At 43.1% G+C, this 21,238-nt stretch overlaps 5 protein-coding genes across 7 annotated transcripts; 2 read left to right on the forward strand and 3 right to left on the reverse strand.

Annotated features, from left to right (window-relative positions):
- Positions 1–507: 507 nt before the first annotated feature.
- On the forward strand, positions 508–2,093 carry LOC124200283 (periostin-like). The gene is made up of 6 exons (XM_046596458.1): positions 508–668; positions 758–860; positions 939–1,192; positions 1,280–1,469; positions 1,549–1,758; positions 1,830–2,093. Exons 1-6 carry the CDS (start codon positions 564–566, stop codon positions 1,976–1,978), a joined length of 1,011 nt encoding a protein of 336 aa, XP_046452414.1. The 5' UTR covers positions 508–563; the 3' UTR covers positions 1,979–2,093.
- LOC124200284 (putative defense protein 1) lies at positions 1,520–3,274 on the reverse strand. The gene is made up of 5 exons (XM_046596459.1): positions 3,040–3,274; positions 2,905–2,971; positions 2,734–2,839; positions 2,580–2,671; positions 1,520–2,507 (listed from the first exon to the last, which is right to left on the reverse strand). The coding sequence occupies exons 1-4, from the start codon at positions 3,196–3,198 to the stop codon at positions 2,653–2,655; spliced, it is 351 nt and encodes a 116-aa protein (XP_046452415.1). The 5' UTR covers positions 3,199–3,274; the 3' UTR covers positions 1,520–2,507; positions 2,580–2,652.
- A 5,267-nt stretch (positions 3,275–8,541) lies between these two features.
- On the reverse strand, positions 8,542–14,985 carry LOC124200043 (homeobox protein Hmx-like). Of its 3 annotated transcripts, none has more exons than XM_046596126.1 (6): positions 13,456–14,985; positions 13,258–13,391; positions 11,008–13,195; positions 10,256–10,940; positions 9,314–9,639; positions 8,542–9,249 (listed from the first exon to the last, which is right to left on the reverse strand). In XM_046596126.1, exons 3-6 carry the CDS (start codon positions 11,275–11,277, stop codon positions 8,839–8,841), a joined length of 1,692 nt encoding a protein of 563 aa, XP_046452082.1. In that variant the 5' UTR covers positions 11,278–13,195; positions 13,258–13,391; positions 13,456–14,985; the 3' UTR covers positions 8,542–8,838. The 3 variants fall into 3 exon arrangements, with proteins under 3 accessions (XP_046452082.1, XP_046452081.1, XP_046452083.1); XM_046596125.1 differs by having other exon boundaries at positions 11,008–12,437; positions 12,544–13,195; positions 13,258–14,985; XM_046596127.1 differs by having other exon boundaries at positions 11,008–11,259; positions 11,961–13,195; positions 13,258–14,985.
- A 386-nt stretch (positions 14,986–15,371) lies between these two features.
- On the forward strand, positions 15,372–17,902 carry LOC124200036. Its single transcript, XM_046596118.1, has 6 exons — positions 15,372–15,536; positions 15,593–15,902; positions 15,975–16,129; positions 16,201–16,402; positions 16,477–16,728; positions 16,790–17,902. Exons 1-6 carry the CDS (start codon positions 15,423–15,425, stop codon positions 17,263–17,265), a joined length of 1,509 nt encoding a protein of 502 aa, XP_046452074.1. The 5' UTR covers positions 15,372–15,422; the 3' UTR covers positions 17,266–17,902.
- On the reverse strand, positions 17,841–19,693 carry LOC124200037 (homeobox protein Nkx-2.3-like). The gene is made up of 4 exons (XM_046596119.1): positions 18,842–19,693; positions 18,657–18,778; positions 18,492–18,593; positions 17,841–18,429 (listed from the first exon to the last, which is right to left on the reverse strand). The coding sequence occupies exons 1-4, from the start codon at positions 19,467–19,469 to the stop codon at positions 17,944–17,946; spliced, it is 1,338 nt and encodes a 445-aa protein (XP_046452075.1). The 5' UTR covers positions 19,470–19,693; the 3' UTR covers positions 17,841–17,943.
- Between the last annotated feature and the right edge of the window lie 1,545 nt (positions 19,694–21,238).

Consider the following 21,238-nt stretch of genomic DNA (forward strand, 5'->3'; position numbering starts at 1 on the left):
TAGGTCAACATGAAAGTTACTGTTTTCTTTAGTCAACTTAACATTAAAAGGACAATATATTATGTGATACCAGAGCTAAATCTTATCTTAATCTAGCGTTTGTCAAGTTCGTGATTGACCAGAGGCAGAAACAAGGGAGGCATTAGTATATTCCCCCATAGCATATATACGAGATGCCTGTTCCGCTATTTTTTTTTGCAACCCAAATTCTTCGATGAAAACATAATTTATGGCCATTTGAATGTTTGATGTTTTGAGTTTAAAAATAGCCGCCGAAATGTGTAACCATTGGAAAGAGCACCACTGCACCACTTTCACCATTCATGTCTTGTGTTGACGCAACAAACGGACTGAGGGTACTTACGTTATGCAATGTCATGCAATGAAAACTATGTGTACGCAATCAAAGAATTTGAATATTCTTTTAATAGAGTATTTGCAATTGAGCATAATATACATTTTACAATAACAACCGCGAAAAATTTGGTATAAAAGCGCCTTTTCTACCGCAATGACATCAGTTTGAATTCCGAGCAACCAGCAGCGGAAAAAGTCTTTCCGAAATGAAGTCTCTTGTAACTTGTTTAGTCTTTTTCTTTATAACTGCCACTTTGGCGTATAGTTCGTCATATGAGGAGAAGAGTACTCCAGAATACCCAGCTGTTCCTGTAAGTATAGATAATCTCAATATTTAACTTAATCAACACTAAATTTAATTCTGATGAAATGGTACATTAGAACTTCTGCTTCATTTCAGGGAAACATTCTTGAAGTTCTGGAAGAAAACGGCCTAACAACATTTCTCGACTTGGCGATCAAAACTGGTGTAGCGGAAACTCTTCTTGGGCCTGGACTGCCTGGTAAGAAAAGTTGAACATTCCAGTTTTTTAAGCATTTAAGATTATACGGTAACTCAATATTCAAATCTACATTTTTAGGAGTAATATTTCCACCAGGAATTCCACTTTTTGCACCAACAAACGAAGCGTTTGCCGCCTTGGGTCCAATGAAGTTGAATTCCTATTTGGAAAATCCTGAAAAACTCAAGGAATTAATTACGTATCACACGAATGCGTTGATTCCACAATTGATTTCTGCTATTAGAATTGAGGGAAATTTTCTGAGAACTAGTCAAGCGAGGGGCGCTCCAAATGAGCCCATCCGTTACAACAGATACGGTCAAAATGGAGAGGTAAGCAGCATCCAGATAATATTTAACTCGGCAACGAACAACGAATAAAATGAATGTTAATTGCGATAATTGTAATTTAAAAATTAGATTTTAACCATCAACGGAGCTCTGAGATTGAAAACTTTGAGAGCAAGTAATGGTGTCATTTACGTGATCGACAGAGTTCTTGAACTTCCTCCGCCCCTGAACTCGTTCTTTGAGGTTTTGAAACGCAACGGAAACTTTACAATTCTGTTGGGTGCTTTTGTCGATGTCGGCTTTGTCGCTAGAGAAACAAGTAATTTTATTTTTGAATGCCAAAAACTACCTCTGTTGTCAATGTATGAATATTTGTTTTATTTAATTCGTGATTTTAGCCGGCCCTTTCACGCTGTTTGCACCAACCGACGATGCTTTCAGACGCCTTCCACGCGACTTGATCGGCTACTATTTTACCCATCCAAACGAATTTTTATGGAGAGTGATTAACAATCACTGGGTTTCCGGAACTTTCTACAGCCGAGGACTCACAACTGGTCCCATCCCAGTCTTTTCTGGCGGTACCGTCGACGTTGTTGTATCTCCCGGTAAGGACGAATAAGTCGCAAAATGATGTAATGCTTCGATTGTAACACATTTTTCTGATTCGAACGTGTAGGCGGCATCACGTTTGGTGGTGCCAACGTTGTTAAGGCTGACCTTTCATCTTCCCAAGGAGTTATCCATGCCATTGATGAAGTCATTCTGACAACCAACGAGGGTATGACTGATACCTATTATGCTGACAACAAACAAGATCACTACTAAGAAAACATGAATGCAAAATATCTTAATAGCAAGTGCTGTTTCCATGTTTCCATTGTGCTATATGAGGTGCTATGTAACAGTGGTATGACGAAATTAAAATAATTATTTCCTCTTATCTGTAGCACGGTATGAAATTTGGACATGCTATTTTCAAATACGTAACGTAGTCTTCACTTACAAAGGGTTTTAAAATCGAAAATAGAATAAGAAGACCGAAATTAATATAATGAATCACGTACCGTAATAGAACCATAAATCAAACTTTATAAGTTAACTCGGCATTGAACAAAACAATCACGTAAACATTTTAGTAGCCAAGAATTAGATTTCTAAAGGTCCTACCAACAACAAAAAAGTGACAGCTGAAAATCAAAACATGCCGACAATCAGAGCCAAGAGATGCAACGCCATCAAGGGGCTGGTGCTAGCGAAATTGACACCCGAGGACGGCATAACGAATGGAACGACGTTCACGACAGACGAATTGACTTTCACCCAATAGTTGGCAACGTCCTTGACAAAAGTAGCCCTTAAAAAAAATAATAAAAATGAATATGTAAACAATCTGATTGATAATATCTGAACGGCTTAATTAAAAAACCTGAAGTGAACGGGTCCGGTAAAGTAGGGCGGTGCCATCCAGTTTAACTGGACGAACGATTTGTCATCTTTCGTCAAATGGGTAACTGCATTCTGCCAGAAAATCATCACAAATTTACGTTTTCCACCAATAAATTTGAAAAATACGTTCTTACATTTCTTCCGTAGGGACAAGTGGACAACTCATCAAATGGCCATACTCATCAACGGAAAATGTGCCGATCGTTTCGCCGTAGTTATCAAAAGCCATCACAAGGAATCCTGTTGTTTGACCCATAATTACAGACCAGTTTTATTTGCGTTTGGTTACATCATTTGACACTTACCTTTGAAGTAATCGTCCGTCATAGTCGATAATGCAAGGTTAACAATTGTGCCTTGCATGATCTCATTCTAATTCACGACAGAGAATTATAATTTTCTATTTCAATCAAATAATCACATAGTAAAATGGCAGTTACCATTAAAGGTAAAATGATGAACGGCGATTCTACATCAGTTTGCGGGTCGAAACCGTGTAATGGTGTCATTGATGAACAAGCTGCCAATGGGGCTCCATAGGGGCTGGCCAGCGCACGCGCTACCACAAATGCTAATAGGAAATAATAACAATAACTCATTTTTTTTATTTTTTCAAATAATCTTCCGTGTAAAAATTAGAATTCAACCGATCTCGAACAATACTTGAACTCGACTATTGTAACTATTGCAGTTTTGGCTTTCATAAAATTTTGAAATTCATTATCACTAATTAGAGACATATAACAAAAATTCTTGGGCTCTTATCTAATAGAAAAACTGCGCATGTCGGCACGTCATGTGTAATTCACGGCTCGTATAGATATAAACAGCTCTTTGTGAAATCTCTCGACTAATCGCTTGGCTGTGCTATATGTGTAGGAGAGAGAGTCTATACAAGAGATGGAGGGAGTATAGTCTCTGCTGTATAGCATAAGCTAATAGATTGGTCAATAGTGTACATGGAACGACATTGAAGCCTCTTCTAACGAACGCCAAGTATGTATACAAACACGGAGGCAGCTCTCTCTCTCTATAGTACAGGGCCGGCTCGCGATGTGAGGGCCAATTGAAATGCGCCGACGACGGACGAGACCGGACTGCGCTTATATTTAAACGTTCGAATAGAAAAAAAAAAGAAAATGAAAAGACCCGTCAGAGTGGGCCCTTTTGTGAGCGCAGGGCATATACACACAGCAGTTCAGCAGCAGCAGCACGTCCTATACATATACCCCCGAAGAAGGATCGACAACAAACAATCCGTTAAGAAGCCGGGCGAGTCTCCGGGCCGGCAGCAGTTTTTCTCGGCGGAAGACCAGCAACCTCAGCTCACGGCAAGCTCCGAATTTCTGGACTCTAAATTTAACAGACATCAGGAGCCATGGCCGCTCCCCCTTTAAAAAAAAAAAGAGCTTCTCTTCTACTATATTATAAGCTCGGCTGTTTTTGGTTGTTGTCTGGCGCGCTCTTTAGCATCCCAGAACATCTTGCACTCTTCCGGATTTTGACGATATGTACTACGTTGTGTACATGGGGACCTGGTAAAAAAAAAAAACTGCCAGGAAACAGAGAGAGAGTCCAGAAGCCTTCATTGATGAAGCTCCTGGAACAGAGCATCAGCACAGGATATCCTCTATATAACTGTTGTTGATTTATTTACAAAAGTAGGTACATGCTGGAACATCAAACTAGAAAACAGAATTATGACTAGATAGGCGTTCGGATTGATATAGCCTAAACAGTATGAAAAGACTTGAACGAAACATTATTATCCCTATATAAATGCTGTTTACTAAATATGTTGTCACATTTCATTTGAGACATTATTTCGTATTGTATAACATTAGATAAGTATATAGAGAGTACTAGTGTATATTGACTGGTGCGGGATCCGGGGATCGTTGGGAACTGTGTCGTCCAGAAGAGCTTCATCATCGGCCGTGGGTTTGATTTGGAACGGATGGGCAATGTACTACACGGTCGTGTAATTGAAGTGGTCGGTCGAGTGCAATCCACTGATGATAATGGGCCACTGACGTCGTCGCCGTCGGTTGCGCCGTCGCCCCGTTGTATAAACACATAAGACCCGCTGCTTCCCCCTCTTTTTCCTTTTTTTTCGGTTTTTCGTATATACACGATGTAATCAACGGCGTTGAATGTAGTAATCGGTGCCAATTGACTGGTGGAAGCCCCAATCGTCCCACAGCAGCCCCGGAGTAGGTGGGGCCAGGCTGTGCCCTACTCAACAGTAGGCCCACGTACACTCTGTACGGCCAGAAAGCGGCGGCAAAGTTCAACGACGACAACTTCCGCACATACTGCGCTCTTATTTCTCTCTCTCTTGCTCTCTCTCTCTTCTGTGATGCGGATGGCAATCAACGCACCCTATTCAAGTCCGCACAAGCGGAAAAGACTCTCTCCACATTTCAATTGGCCCCTCTCTCTTTTCTCTCTCTATCCTTTTTTTGGCGCAGGGGCCGGGGCCTTTGGCTGAGACGACCGCACCACCAGTCCGTTATATGCACTGTACACTTTGTGTGGGTATAGAGACTGCTAGCTGCTTTACCTCTTGACTTTGTGTCTGTGCGCGATGGTGTCTGCTAGCTTCACTATTCTATTATAGGAATAAAACCACCTATAGTAGGCCTATATAGAAATCTGATCGATAAGAAATCAGTTTCACCTCATCTTTATCGATAAAATTTACCTCCTCCGCGCAATGCGTGTGTTGCCAAAGGTTCCAGGAAAAGTCCAATCAAAAGATTCTTGAAAAGGTCTAATCAATTTGTCCTCATTTCAATCGACAATGTGTCATCATTTTCCTTTTGATGGATGTGCTTGTATTTTATTTGTCGGTGGGATGTTACGAAATAGTTGGGGGGTTAAAACAAGAATCTTGTATAGGAGCCGACGTGAGTTGGTTTTTTTTTTTCGCTATCTAGAAGCTCTATAATGGGCGTGGCCCACTCGTTGATGGTGGACGGCTGTGCTGGGGGACGAGCGATGGTCCTTTCCTAATACTCCGTTCTTGATGGTCAGCGACGACAACTCGAGTCGAGAGCCTCGTTTTGCTCTCTTTTAAACCTCTTTTTTTTTACTTCTTCTTTTCTTCCTCTTTTATTCTTTTCTTCGTCTATATACCTAAATATATACAGTCAAGCACTCGCTCCGCTAGTTCTCAAGTGCACTCTTGATTGGCCACCATTTCTCTGACATCCCTTCTATCCCCCACCCACCCACCCCTCTATATACGTGGTTGCTTTCGTAATCTCCCGATACTTGTACGTTTTACTATGCTACAACATTATGTCTAATGACTTTCACCGTGTATAGACAGAAAAGAAATTCGAGTTATCTCTATTTGTATACTTACAAAAACTCGGTTGACTTTGAGGTCTATAGACAAAACATCTAAGCTCCTGGATATATATATCTTCCGGAAGGAATCTTTTTTTTTTATTATTATTACTTCGGAGAAATGAATGTATAACTATATCAGGTTTTATTGCTGAATGGGTGATGGCGACGACGAGGGATGTCCCAGTCTAAACAGTTTATTCTGGCTGAGCTTTTTAAGAGGGAAAAAACAAAATCTCTGTGTGTGTTGTGTTGTGTTGTGTTACAAGAGATGATGTTGATGGCTTCTCAGAGTGGTGCAAGTGAAACGAGATCCTTCCATATACTGATGTGTATAACTCCCCCCCAACTGTATAGACTACCCCAATCTCTTTTGGGCTGCTGCTGCTGGTGGGCCGGTTGACAGTCACGTGACATTTGATCCAAAAGAACTTGAACGGGTGGGCTGTGTGTGTACACAATGCAGCTGAAGACATTGTCGACCCCAAAAAACGAAAATTATTCCAACTCTTTTATATCCCGCCGGATTTGATTAAATGATTATCTAGACGAACTTATTTTGTGGTGAATGCTGTGATTACCCAAAGAGTTAAAAAAAAGTCATTTTTTCTAAAAATGGGAGAGACATTGTGCAAATTGCGATGCAATTTCATCAATCACATGTTCAATTCAACGAAAAGCGGCTGCTGCTGGAAAAGCTCAAATTGATGGCAGCATCTTCATGCAAATCCTACAACTCCCCTCCACTTTTCCAAAGAGTCTCTGTGAGCTATTCGGGAATGTGCTTGCCAGCGAGTGTTATGTCACATATCCGCGCCATTTGTTTCAAACCCACCCACCCCCCAAAAAAAAGAATCGTCAAAATAAAACCTATAAGCTGAAAGTGGTGCTGAAAGGCGCGTCAAAACCAATATTGCTGGACGACACACATAACGAACCGAAAATGTCTTTTTTTCTTTCAAGTGCCACATACAACACAGTTCAGCAGCAGTCCAATGTTGAGGACTGTCATCGCTTAACAGAAATGTTTTCTCTCAACTTTCCATTCAGAAATATTTTTGTTTTTTTCTGGTCAGCGCGATGAGGTCATTCCGCCGCATTTTCATTTTTCACCGGAGCCTAAACGCTAAACTTAAGGGTGGAACTAGTGCGCCGAAAAAGCCTTTTTTCCTTAGAGACGGATGATGATGGAGTTCGAGTGGTCGGCGTGTTGCTGTATAGGCCCCTGTGTAGACTACTATATACGACGTGCTGTAGCGCACACTTGAGAGTTATATGGGGGTCTTGTGTGACCCCGGCTAGCCCCCGTGTGTTCATGATCACCAGCAGCAGCTTCTTCCATATGTGCGCGCTTAGTTATATCATATAGGCTGATGTGTGTGCGCCAAAGAGGTCAACGAGCTGCTGAAAGGACACATCAGCAGCAGCATCGACTTGCCGCCACTCTTTTTCATCCCTCCTTATCTTGATCCCGTTTTTCTCCGCGGGGGCGACTGTTATTAGTCCCGAAGTTAGAAAAATGGACATGGCATTTCCACCCCCTTGATGGAAGCCGTGAAAGAAGAAAAAACATAAATTTGATGATCGACAATAGATAACAAATACTGCGCATGTGTGTGTGTCTATTTGAACGCATAGGCCTTTCTGGCCCGTATGAAAATGTCGTCGTTGGGAGAGAAAGGGGTCGAAGGCCGGGCGAATGGCTCACAGTCGTTAACGTCAAGTCAGTTTGGATTATACGTAACAGCTAGCTAGCTCTTAAAAACGATGATACCAACGAAATTTCTCCATTGGAGGGCCTGTAGTGATGGCCAGCCCCTCTCGATTCCAGTTCATCTCTTTGAACGATATTTATTATAGTCTCTCTGATCTGTGAACGTTTCCGTCTGAACTGAAAAAAGAAAAGTTGATTCATTATACCTCTTGGGTAGAGAAAATGTAGGCTAATAGCATTTGGTGTAAATATACATAACTGTGGGACCAAGCGCGCTATATCCTTTGATTATGTCGGAAGAAATCGGCGCTGGCGATTCAAAAGAAGCGCGCTCCCATTCGTCTTATTATTATGCGTTTGACGGCGAGTTCACGAACGTATGTAAACAAGGCTGACTGATAATAGACCGCGCGGCAGTTAAGCGAATTTCTCGAGTGAAACTTCATTCCAGCACTTATTTCTCTCCAATCCGGCGTGCATCTTTAGACAGCGATGCGCTATGTAAACAAACGGCTATTTAATACACACACCTCTGAACTGAACTGAACTGCTCTGCTGGGGCTTATTCCGGCGCCCAGCATATATAATCTGTGCGTTTTCTTTAGTAGTAGGGGGGGAGAACATTATCCGGAATGGAGAGAGCTAAATTTCTCCCGCTGGCGCGCCCCTGGTGTGTTGTTGTTTTTCTTTACTTTTTCGTCCCGGAGACCTCCCAACAAGCGCTGCACCTCCCTCAAATATATAACCCCGGCCAGCCCAGCCCAGCCCAGCTCCTCCTGTGTGAGCTTCTGCTTCTCCCAGCATCGTATATCACAACGTCAACATCCTTTTCAGACCAAACACACACACAAACATATTTATGTATTATCATTTCTCCTGTGTTTTTTAAAAAAGTCGAAGCAGCTCCTGTCCGTCCTTTTCTCTCTCGTGTGTGTGGGCACAGTCGACTTGTTGGCCGTCTACCGCAGCAACAGATGGCCAGCCAACGTAGAAATTATTATAATTTTTAAAATCTAATTACTATATTTGATTCATTTATTGTACACTCAACATCAACTGAAAAATGAGGACACTTATTATTTGTACAACAACACCGGCGACACGTTTAACTTAAATTTCGACATTTTTTCTTATCTTTTTTAAAATTTATATAACTGTTGCAATAATTAATTTAAGGTGCTGCTGTTGTGTTAATGAAGGGATCGGTGGGCGGGGTCATGGCGAGGTAACCCGGCGGGCAATAGTAGAACGGATGGTGGACATTGTGATGATGTTGCGGGTGATGTGGGTGGTGGCCGGCCAGTCCGGCAAATGTCGAATGGCCTGGAGCCATCACCGAGGTGGACGACGATCTTTGGTTGTTGGCCATCGGATGTTGCGGATTGTGAAGCTGATGGACCGCCGATGCGGATGGGGCAGGTCCGGACGTTTGGCGTTCCGTCAGGACCCGGATGGCGACCCGCCTAGCCGCCGCCATGTTGTTGAGGGCCATCGTTGCGGCCGCAACGTCGTGCTGCTGTTGCTGCTGCTGCAACTGGCGCCGTTTAGTTTTGTAGCGACGATTCTGGAACCAGATTTTCACCTGATTTCCAAATCATTCAATTAAAAAACTATCAATTTCAATTTCTGTTCCAATTTCGACTCACCTGAGTTTCAGTCAGTTTCAACATTTGGGCCAAATCGGCCCGTTCGGGACCCGACAGGTATTTCTGGTGACCGAAACGGCGTTCGAGCTCGAAAACTTGTCCGTGAGAGAAAGCCGCCCTGGATCGTTTCTTCCGGCCGCCGGATACGACCATTCCAAGCCCTCCGGCAGCCGCCGCCGCCGCCATCCTCATCTGGTGGTGGTGATGATGGTGATGATGCATCTGCTGCTGCTGGTGATGGTGGAGGTGATGGTGAAGCGACGGCAAACTGGCCAGCGATCGTTCCTCACTCACGGCCTGATGTTCGTTGTCCATCAGCATCCGATCTATCGACAAAAAGACAATTCTATTCAATTAGTCTCCGATTTCACGTCGGGATGAGCGTGCGGGACCATTTCTCAAGAGGATTACAAGAGAGATCCAATCAAGAGCTTAGTCGTCCATTATCAATTTGAAGAGTTTCTCCTATACATGTAAAAGATATTCCAGCATCAGCCGACCTCTTGATCAATATGGGACTCTTTTAAGAAAGAAAGAATCTACACATATGCGACTAAAGTTGTTTGTGTTTTTCTATTTTGAAAGATGGGCGGGAAATAGTAGTATAAGCCTTCCCCCCGCAATCTTATCTGTGAACAGTTTGTGCTGCGAGCGTCTATCCAAGTTAAGAGGTCCGACACTTCAGAAAGAGTTGGAATAACACGTGTATACACGCCATATAGCTTGTAGTTGTTGTGTGGATATGACCCCCACACAGATGCCCATCAAGTTATTATATAAATAATACATTTAATCCCCTCTCCACTCGTGAATGGAGAGAGCGTCCGTTTCCGGTTGCGCGGGTCGTCCAGTTCAAGTGGCCAACGCGCGTTCACAAAATCGAATCGTTTAAGACATTTTTTGGGAAATTTGAACAAATTGTTTGTGCTGGGGACGACTTACGGGTTCGATGGCGACGTCGATGTTGGCGGTGACTGGCCCTCATGTCCAGGGCGTCTTCCTGCTGGCCGTCGTCCGTCGACGAGATCAAACTGCCGATGAGGCTTCCGTCATCGTCGTCGTCTTGATCGAACAGCTCGTCGTCGTCCGACAGCCGGTCCAGGTCGTCGTCTTCCGGCGAAGAGGAAACGGTTGTCAATGCGCTACTGTTGCTCATGTCGGCCTGGCCGTTATTGCCTGTTGTCGCTCCGGATCCGGTTTGAGCCGATGCTTCCGGCAACATCAACGGCCAGCACGGCGGATGAGGATTGAAGAGAAACCACGGGTAAGACGGTTGGTGAACATTGGCGACGGCCGCTGGCGGCGGATGTTGAGATGCTGGCGGAGGAGTCGGAGGAGCCGGCGGATTGTCGGCGGATGCTTTGCTGCTTCCGCTGAGAATATCGGCGATGGAGAACGGAGTCAAATTTTTCCCACTGAGATTCACTTCTTTATCGGAATCCATTTTGTCTGTTTTCCAGTCGGAATTTTGTTTTGTGTGTTTGAGTTCAACGGAGAAAAAAACTGAAAGGATTCCGTCGGCTGGATGACACAACTGGACGGGGGCCGACGAAATCCCGGCAACTTTATAACGCGAGCGCCCAGGGAAATGGGTGGGCGGAGCTTGCGGAGAGGAGGCGGAGCCAGGCTGGAGCCAAAGAGACCAATTGGATGAGACTCTGAGAGTGAAGAAGAGAGAAAAAAGAGAGTCTTACATGTAAGGACGCTGATGGACTGTTGAAGTGGGGTCTTGCCGGCTGCCAAGTGCGGCCATTGTCGCCCACTCCTTTTCTATTCCCGCCACCTCCTTCCACCCACCCACACATCCCCACCCCAGCCTCCCTTTCTATCAAGAGACGCGTCGGTGATGACAAGTTTACATCTCGTCCGTGCAGTCTCTCGCTCGCGTGTGTACCTCGTCCATTCGTCCTCCTGATGGCAGCCATCTTCTTCAAAAGGTCTGCGGTCTGTTCGGAAATAAGCATGTTAGTTATTCGATCCTCCTTAATTCTTATTCAATCATGTTCGACAGAAATGGTTATAGACAACGCCCCCCAACTTACAAGATATTCAGTGACGTTGTAAATGAGTTGAACAAACATTTTCACACCGTTTAAACTTCCCGCTAAAAATTGAACAATTTAACGAGATCAATCGGAAAGTGATTTTTAATTGAAGATGTGATTAACACTATAAACAAAGGGTAATTGGGTAATCGGTTCAATGTGTTATCCGATAGTCTTTGATGAGCGGTGACAAGAGGAAAGTAAGATGATCTATACTCATCCGGAGCCGGGGAAAAGGGGTGGGGGAAGGCTAATCAGCATCATCCATATGTGTGGAATCAATAAGCTATCATCAATATTGATTCAATTGAACCAACAGCCCAGTCTGGTCACCCTCCTGGTGGACATCCATACAAGAAATAACTGGCCGTCCTTTCTCTCTGGCTGCTGCTGGTGGTGGTGGCTGCTGGTTGCGTGTTATGTACGACCGACTGACGCCACATTCAATCACTTCTCCCCCCTTCAAAACCATTAGTCTAATGGGTGGGGTTTTTAGGGGCTCGGGTATTGGGGTTGGGAATACATTTTTGAATGTTATATAAGAAGAAAGAAGAAGACCCCTCCGTCCAGCACACACTCAATCTGTGGGGGTTTATACATACGTATTATTATCGCGTGTGTGATGGCGGCGGTTTAGTCAAGTGCTAACGGGGTATCGCCGATTTGAAGATTTTTTTTCCTTTTCATGTACATTCTTTGGATATATAATCAGCTGATGGCACGCGACAATTGGCCGGTTGAATAGGGCTCCACCATTTTCATCCATCAACGGAACAAAAAGAAATAACCAACAATCTATTGTGAAATAAAACCTGGTGGCAATCCGATCATTTCCGTGACACTGGTCGCCAGCCGCATCAATGCGTATGTACGTTTTAAATTGAATCAATATCTATGTACTAATACCCACGCAATTATATCTATCCGTGTTTAGAGCTGCTGGTAGTAGTATAGTATCTGTGGTGTAGTGTGTGATGATGCGGCTGTCAGCAGGGCTCTCCATCACGCAAGCGGCGTGACCGATAATAGATGTAAGCCTCGTTCGTCTGTTGAGCTGATTGCCGAGTGATGATGATGTTCTACTATTTGGAGAAGCCATAAGAGAATTAGAAAATAAGATTCGAGTTGAAAACTCTTGCACTTGTGTGTTTCACACACACCGCACCAATAGGCAGCCAAACTTACAGTAGAGATGTTCTATTGCCTTTAAGTCATTCTCACGCTCTTTCTTATCATCGATTTCTTGTATTTTCAAATGTAGTTCAAAAAGCCTCTTGGATTTATGTAGTCGACGTACACGCCGAAACGGTTATAACTCACGTCTGCTGCTTCGTTTTGTCCTGTAAATTTGGTTGGGTTTTCTTTTAGACGTGAAAATGTGTCAATCATCAAATTATGCGAGCGATTAGCTGATTCCCCACTTTCTCCACACAGTGTGTGTGTGTGTAACTGGAAGAAATAGGAGACGCTCAAAATGCTGTTGGCCCTGGCCATCTTTCAACCGCGCACTTTAGTTTCCGAATTCAGCTCTCGTCTTTTACATACAACAGCCAACCGCTTTAAGCTAGCTGGCTGGAAGTTAAAAAAGAAAGAAACAACAACCGAAAAAGTTGGCGCAACACCCGGTGTTTTAAGCGTCCGACCCGCGCGCGCCGTTCGCCCGTCTCAACGACCGAATGGCGCGGACCCGAGTGACGACAGGAACGAGCCACTTGGCCAAGAAGAAAAAGTCGTCGACTCTCGTCTATATACTCAGCAAACGAGTCTCGATAAATTCTGTAATAGTTCCACAAATACAACAACAGCTGTTTTGTTGTAACCTCCACTCGCATTAGGCCTAAATAAAAGTGTAAAAATTAAATACTTCTTTTTTGGGGGGAAATTCTTTAAACATTTTACGTGATTTCTGGCAAAGAACTTGCCACCCGATGATGATGGAACGTCGTTTAACCAACAGAAAAGGGCCAACAACACGACCATCAGTCAAACAAGAGGCCTAGTCGTTCAAAGACGCGTGTCATAACCAGATTTCCCTGAAATGAGAATTACAAACGTGCTGGATTATTTGAAATAGCCATTAGTTAACTGTAATTATACAACTAGGCCTAGAATTTTAGTGGCCCATAGAGTCGTAATAGTGTGAAAACGACTTAAACCCATCGGCCTATGTAGTATAACGAGCGTATAACAGAGTAGATGTGGTCGATACGGTTCGGTGGCAAAACGGTTGCATCAGCTGTCATCTTGTTTTCACCATCATCATCAGGAACATCTAGTGTCACTCTATAGTCAGTTAAGAGAGAGAGAGAGCTAGACGCGGAATGGAGAGCAGATGGAGTTGGTCCGTTCAACACTCGGGGCTCAGACTGGCAACCGCTGCTGACGCAAGAAAAATTCAAAAAATAAAAAAAGGAGAGACCGAGAGGAGAGACACAACACGTGTCGGAAGCCAAGAGAGTAGCTAATAGTTTACCAGTTCAACGAAGCAAAACAACACGTTACCTCACAACGTATAGTTTCATTTTTTGGGAATGAGGATACTATAACACATTGAAATCAAATAAAATTGTGCGATATTGAAATAGTTTTCTCCATCCTGTTTGGACACGTGATCATCTTTTTCCTTTTTCTCGGCAGAGTTGCTAGTCATAATTAGAATATGATAATAACAGCTCTGCCTTTTGCTTGTTTATTTCGCGCAGTTCTAGGGTGAAGGGTTCTCTCTCTGCTCTAGTGGCTGGCAAAAGTGGCAAACTCGCAAAACATCCGAGAAGAAAAGAGAACTGCTTTCGTCATTGACTTGGGTGGAGACGGACGTGTTCCCTCTGACCTAACGTGACCCGTTGACTGTGATGGTCAACAGGTCCGGGTATTAGACGGCCCGGAAGAAATACACACAAGTATATAAACTCAAACTCGACTTCCAGTTCTATACATCCGCTCTGCTTAAGTGATTGGCCAGAAATGTGGTTAACGATTGGTAAAGAAAGTTCTCGGAAGGAAAGAGTTAAAGGGGGTGTCTATAACCATGTTTTAGGGAGGGAGGGGGTAGATACTTTTGGTCGAAAACGATGGGGGATGGGTTAGGAAGTTGGATGTCACAAAACAAAAAACAAAACATTCAAATGAGGAAGAGAATTTATTTCAATTAATTTTTTAAAGAAAGGGTGGGGGCTGAAAAAGGATATTGTTTTAGGAGAGGGGGATCAAAAATGTAAAATCTTCCATAAGAAACCTATGCAGGACTTTCTGGTTAATAATTCAGCATTATACCCAATCGCAGCCCAAATGGATGAAAATAACTAAGAATTTTTTAAAAAAAGCTAAAACTTGCCGGATTTATCCTTAAGCATGGATGTTATTGGCTCTTATAACCGTCGCCTTCTTTTCGAACCAGAAATAAGTTTTGGGAGTTTTTGGCCTCTCGAAAATGCTTCGTCCGTCATCTGTGAAGAGTGAGAGCAACTACGTACGTTTCAGTGAGCAACGGAGCGAAAAAAACAGAGTCTCTCCTATTTGTTTTTCCCACGTAATAACATAAACGAATGTTAGATGACGGTAGAACACGTCACGATCCGAATTTATCCACCACGTGATTGGATATGAAACTTTTCGGTTGATAACTTTGTAATTGAGATGACGAAAGGCAAATGACGCAAATGTCAAGTCAACGTGTTTTTCTTCCCTTAATGTAAACTGTTATCAGTGAACTCTGATAATTGATTACATTAACAAACACAAGTTTTGTGTGCGTATTTGGTTCACAGCGGTAACAGCATACTTATGAAGACAGCACGAAGGAAAATAAGTATTGTCAAACAATGGACAAGAAAACACATCAAATTATCATGGTTTGATAACGGGGACTAACCTGAGAAATCGACATCTCCTTCGTTATGTTTTATATAAGAAAGTCTGTCATCGGTCGCGACAGTCGTATTGAAAGGATATATTAATAACAAGATTACAAAATAACTGCACGCACAGGCTTCATATAAAAAAGATAAGGCGCCGGTTGGGAAAATAAAGTTTCATTTGAAATTTGATGACTTGGTGCGCTTGAAATGGCTCGCTTCTCGAGGATTCACTTATTTGGTCTGCTAGTTTTAGCTTGCTGGAACTGCTCTACTTGCGCCCTTTCCTTAGAAGAGAAATTACAGATATTAACCGAGAAATTGGTAAGATAATTACTTCTTTCCGACCATAATACTCTTATTTAATATTTTTGTTAAAGGAAATTGTGGAGGCAAAAGTAAATCATCTAGAGAGTGAAAATAGTAAACTAAAAACTAAAAATGAACAGCAAGACTCGATTTTAACGGATCTCCTACAAAACAGACGTCAAACCAATGAAGAATTAAAACTTTCTTCTAACAATGGTTTACTTGAAAATCAATCAATTGGAAAGAGTGCTGCTATGCCAAGAACTTGTCGAGAGACCCGCCTCTCCAATCCAGCGCTGGCTTCCGGCATGTACTGGATCGATCCTGACGGCCAGGGCGTTGGAGATGATCCTATCAGCGTTTACTGTGATATGAATTCAGGTAAGACATTCCATTATCTCATTAATGATTACTATTGTAACAACACTAGACTTAATTGCACTGGGTTTTAAGGTTCGACGTCAATCTTGCACGACAGTGAATCGCCAATGAATGTTGGACACTGCACCGATCCTGGATGCTATTCAAGAGAAATCAATTATAATGCTTCAACGAGGCAAATGGCAGCATTAGCAGAGCTTTCTAATGAATGCCACCAGTCTATCAAAGTAATTCTTTATAATGCTGATTCATTTCTTGACTAATGTTATTAATTCAATGGATCATTTGATTGATGCAGTACGACTGTACCTCCGCGCCGTTCGAGGTTTACGGTGTCGCCTATTCCTGGTGGAATGATAGAACCGGAAATGCGAATTATTTTTGGTCAGGCAGCAACAGCAGCGTTCACGTCTGTCAGTGTGGCATCGATAACAATTGTGTCGAAGTGTTTGTGCCATGCAATTGCGATTCTGGCCTACCAACACCTCTAACCGATGACGGTAAACAGAATGACGTTCGTACATAGGTGAGCTAGGATCTCGTGGCATTATGACATTTCTCAATATCGATGCAGGTGTGATAACCGATAAAAATATCCTCCCAATTACTCAACTGAACTTCGGCAGGACCATTCTGGAAAGTTCGTCCGGCGTTCACACACTGGGCAGATTTGAATGCACCGGACAGGTAGTCGTCAGCGGAATGCCGTCTTCTTGTGAAGACCTGTGGCACATTGGGCACACCTTAAGTGGATTATATTCTGTGATGGGAATTGCGAAAGTTGAAAATATTTATTGTGACTTTACAAAACTACCTAGCGATGCAGGTACTGTTGATTTTTTACTTTATAATGTTTTGGAATTTCTCTAAGTACTGCTTTGTCATAGGTTTTCAAAAATGGATCGGGTATGCAGACGTTAAATCCGCACCTACCTACTTCTATGTCCAGAGAAATAGCTCCTTCAGTACAACAAATATTGCCATTCCGTTCGAATTGGCTGAACTCAACATCGGAGGCGCTTTCGATTTACCGTCTGGAATTTTCACGGCACCTCGAACGGGCATCTATTTCTTTTCTTTCATCGGAGTTCCGGAATTCCCGACGTCTTCAGCTCTTTCTCAAATATTTATAGCCCTCTTTTGGAATGGCAATCAAATTGGGCGAGGGGTGAGTGAAGAAGGCAATTCTGTATCGTCTCAAAATGAACAGATTTCCATTCAGTCTACGCTCAGTTTGAATGCGGGTGATAAAGTATGGGTAGAGATTGTAGTTATGTCAACAGGGATGTTTCTGTATGACTCTGGTTCCCATTGTAACCATTTTAGTGGTTGGCTTTTAGAGGAAGAGTTTTCTCTGTCCTGAAATACGTTTGATTGTTAATTAACTCTTGCATTACTAAAGCTTTCTGTTGTTAGTAGTCCGTTTTTTTTGTGCTGGAATACACTGCACTTAAAAGATTTCATGGTCATTTTCACTGCCACCAGCGTACACCTTCAATATTGACTCTCGATGAATGGAGCGTGTCGTGTTTGTGTGTGCGCTCCCATTGTGTCCTCACATCAGCAGTCGTCTCTCCTTAAACGGCCGGGTCCTAATTCGAATGACAGTTGAAAGGAGAAATCAAACACACAGCCGAGTTCTCGAATTTCGCGACTCCTCATTGTCGAAATGTCGCGGTCCATCCGCCATTTAGAAGAAGAAGAAGACTGGAAACCAAGTCCAGCAGTGGCGCCACTACTCAATGCACGATGACAGTTCTCTCCTGACTGTCTTGGCGTCTTCCACTGTTTACTGTCCTCCTCTCTCCCTTTCAACTATCCTATTCAAATATAACTACAACCTACACAAGTAGTATACAGATGCTCCGATCCCTATTCAATTACCACTTGAAACTGGAACGATACTTGCTATTTAAAAAACCGCACACAAATACCCAACAATTTAAAGATGTTTGTATTGACAGAATTATTGATTAATTATATATTCATGTGATTATTAAGTGTACGTATGTATATACTGCAGCTTTGTTTTTGATCGGGTTTACCAGGCTCGAACACTCGAAGAGAAACTGTGCTGGTGAAAATTCTGGCCAACTACAACTCCGCTATTTCCGGCATTGCCGCCGCCCATCAGGTAATAGCCGGTGGATTCGGCAGGTGCGCCGGAATAACCCATGTCTTGATGGTGATGGTAAGACGACGTTACGTTATTACTGTACGCTGAAGACGATGGATGCTGTTGGTGGTTGTACAAGGTGGAGTAAGGTGGAAGCACCGGGTGTTGTTGTTGTTGTTGTTGCTGGAGAGGATCGTTTGTCGAGTGCTGGTACAAAATGGATTCTTCCGCTTCGGATGGAGTGCCAACTACGCCAGACGAAGATATCATCGAGTCTTCAGCCATCTTCCGGATTGGCGTAGTAGCCGTTCCGGGTTCCGGTGATGTTGCGATGCTATTGGACGAGTCTAACGGCTTGTCGCTTAATTGACGTTTACATTTATAGCGGCGGTTCTGGAACCAGATCTTGACCTAATTATAATTAATTGTTATTAATAATAATTCGTTTATTATATAATTATTCAAATTATTACCTGAGTGGGTGTTAATTTGAGCACCAAAGAGAGATGTTCACGCTCTGGCGCCGATAGGTAACGTTGTTGCTTGAATCTTCGCTCCAGTTCATACACCTGGGCCTGATAAAAATTAAACGATTACATAATAACTGCGGGAAATTAATTTTGAATTATTTTCCATACCTGAGAAAAAAGAACTCGAGGTTTGCGCTTTAGACGCGTAGTTCTTTGATTTGCGCTGATTGATTCGCTACCTGCGCTTCCCTTTTTACTGAAATTGTTTTCCGGTTTAGCCGCTAGGATTCCTGTTTCAACCAAAATTTTTAAAATCAGCGCTTAAAAGATTTAATTATACTGTGCTGACTTACGGTTGGATTTGATTTTGTTGGTGGCGATTTCCATCGAATTTCCGCATCCGACGTCCTGCTCCGAAAACGGCGGGCAGAGGTGGGAGAGCTGCTGGACGTGGTGAGAAGTCGTCAGAGGTCTGCTAACTGCTGGATTAATTCTCTGCTGAGTGGCAGCCAATTTAGTTTCGTCATCTTCTCTGAACCGACTGAATTCTTCCGCCACTGCTGGACAGTCGTAACTCATGTAGTTGTACGAATAATCGTAATGGGCTGGATCGATGGCTGTGTGTTGTTGTTGTTGGTGCGGAAGCGGCTGGATGTGATGGTGTCCGTGTTGTTGTAAGGCAATGTAAGTCGGAGCGTTTTGCTGTTCTTCCATCGGCATCATCATCCGGTTATCGGCCATCATGTTGTTGTTGTTACCGTTGTTCTCCAGCCAGTAATTGGCGTAGTAACCCGCGGCATTGGCCGTCGCATCCGACGGATTGGCCACCATGATCGGCTCGAGCAGCAACGGATCGGTCGTTGCGGCAGCGGCCGCTATGGGTCCCGGACTGACTCCGTTGCCGATCATTCCGTCACCGTCGTCGAATTCCAAAATATCCCGGACACTAAACGACGTCGCCATTTGCTGATCGCACAACATTTTGTTTTTTTTCCGTCGGAGATGTTTTAAATAATTATTGGCGGGAATTACGAAACAGCCAAAAATGTTTGGAACAACTGAAAAACACTGGTGCGGATGAAGAGAAGCTGCGATGATCTCAGAGTCCAAACTGAGTGGATCAGCGGTCTGAACTTGCAAGTTATAAACATGAAGAGTATAGAGGAAACTATAGGAGGCGTGACTTATTTCTTCCCTTTTAAAAGAATAACCCCACACAAAATAAGAAAGAAAGAAGATACAAAAACACACACACACGCACAACCAACCACCGTCCGAAAGCCCCGCCCATATTTTGTGGAGTAAATGGAAGAGGAGAAAGTGGTGGTGTTGCTACTGATGCGGCGCGTCAAAGGTCGGAGGTTAGACCAACAACATTTTTCCTTCTTCGTGTGTAAAGGAACGATGACACAACGCAGCAGTCGCGTCCAACGGCGCCATCAAACTAATTGCCAATCTTCTTGTATAGCAGCTCGCAGAGTTTCTTTGACTCATTTTCTCATGGCGCTGGATCATGGCGGTTTAATTTTTTTAAATGAGCTACACACAACCAACATATCTTCTCCTCATTTCTGTGTAATCAATTTAATAATATTTCAATTGAAAATTGGACGAATTCAATTTAAAACATTTGGCTGTGTATAGATCAAACCACACACAATATGTTTATTTGAATTCAGAGTCAAAATGATTAGTGTTGACTGTCCGGCGACAGACTTCCGCCGCCAATGTGTATAAGCCCATTTGTATACTATCCTGACAAAACCAATATGGTTGTTGCTCTTTATATATTCACTCCCCTCGACCAACAGCATATATAGACGTCCATCTCTCTTTTTGTCGCCGTCTCTTCATGAGCCTTTTAAAAGCGCGTCGCAGGTCATTCGATCTTTTGACCTGAGAATATGGCCCATTGTATCCTCTCTATGTACACACTGAGTACATGTTGTCCTGACTTGGAACTTTGTCAAAGTCCGTAAACTAACATCTCTCTCTCTCTCAAATTGAGCCCCATTTTCTTTGGGTCCCTTCTTGTATTTCCCGAGCCTTTTTTACAAAGTGCTCTGCATTTGGCATTCCGTGGGAGTGAACAAGGTCCCTCTCTATTCAAAAATAAGAAGAAAATAACCATTTATAAAGCTCATAGGCCAATTTAGTTGTACAAATATACTCTCTCTTAGCTTATAGCCAAAAAGCCAATATTTTTTGGCAAAGACGGACTGGGGCATGTCGAACTTCCCTCACGTTGGAAATAGAACCACTTGATGTTTAATTTGGGACGCCCATTTTCATTAGACAATTTCGCAAGCAGCAAAAACCAGCAGCAGTTATCTATCGTCCTGGATTAACATCCTGGTAGTGTAACCTTTTTGATCCGCACGCACAACCATCGTCATATTGGTGCGTAAAATTTATAATTCCTCTAGATTTTGACGTGCTTAAATCACACAGCTAAAAGGCCAATCAAAACAGAGTAAAAATGTTAACTTGATGTATATGTAGTAGTATCTGAAAAAACAAAAAAAGGAGGGGGCAAGTGAGTGAGTGAGCGGCTTTTTGTGAAGAAATAACTTTCAGCCTGTCCATATCCGACCGGCGCGGCTCGATATCAGCTTTGGAAAAAAGCTAGCGCCTGGACTGTGTTAAAAAACGACGATGGCAGACGTTTTTTTCTTTTTCGGACGACGGTCTATTGCGTAGATGTTGCATGTTTCTCTTCTTCTTTTCTTTTTTTTTCCTTGTGGGTTTTA

This window comes from Daphnia pulex, chromosome 8, assembly GCF_021134715.1.
Source record: "Daphnia pulex isolate KAP4 chromosome 8, ASM2113471v1".
Classification (NCBI taxonomy): Eukaryota; Metazoa; Arthropoda; class Branchiopoda; order Diplostraca; family Daphniidae; genus Daphnia; species Daphnia pulex.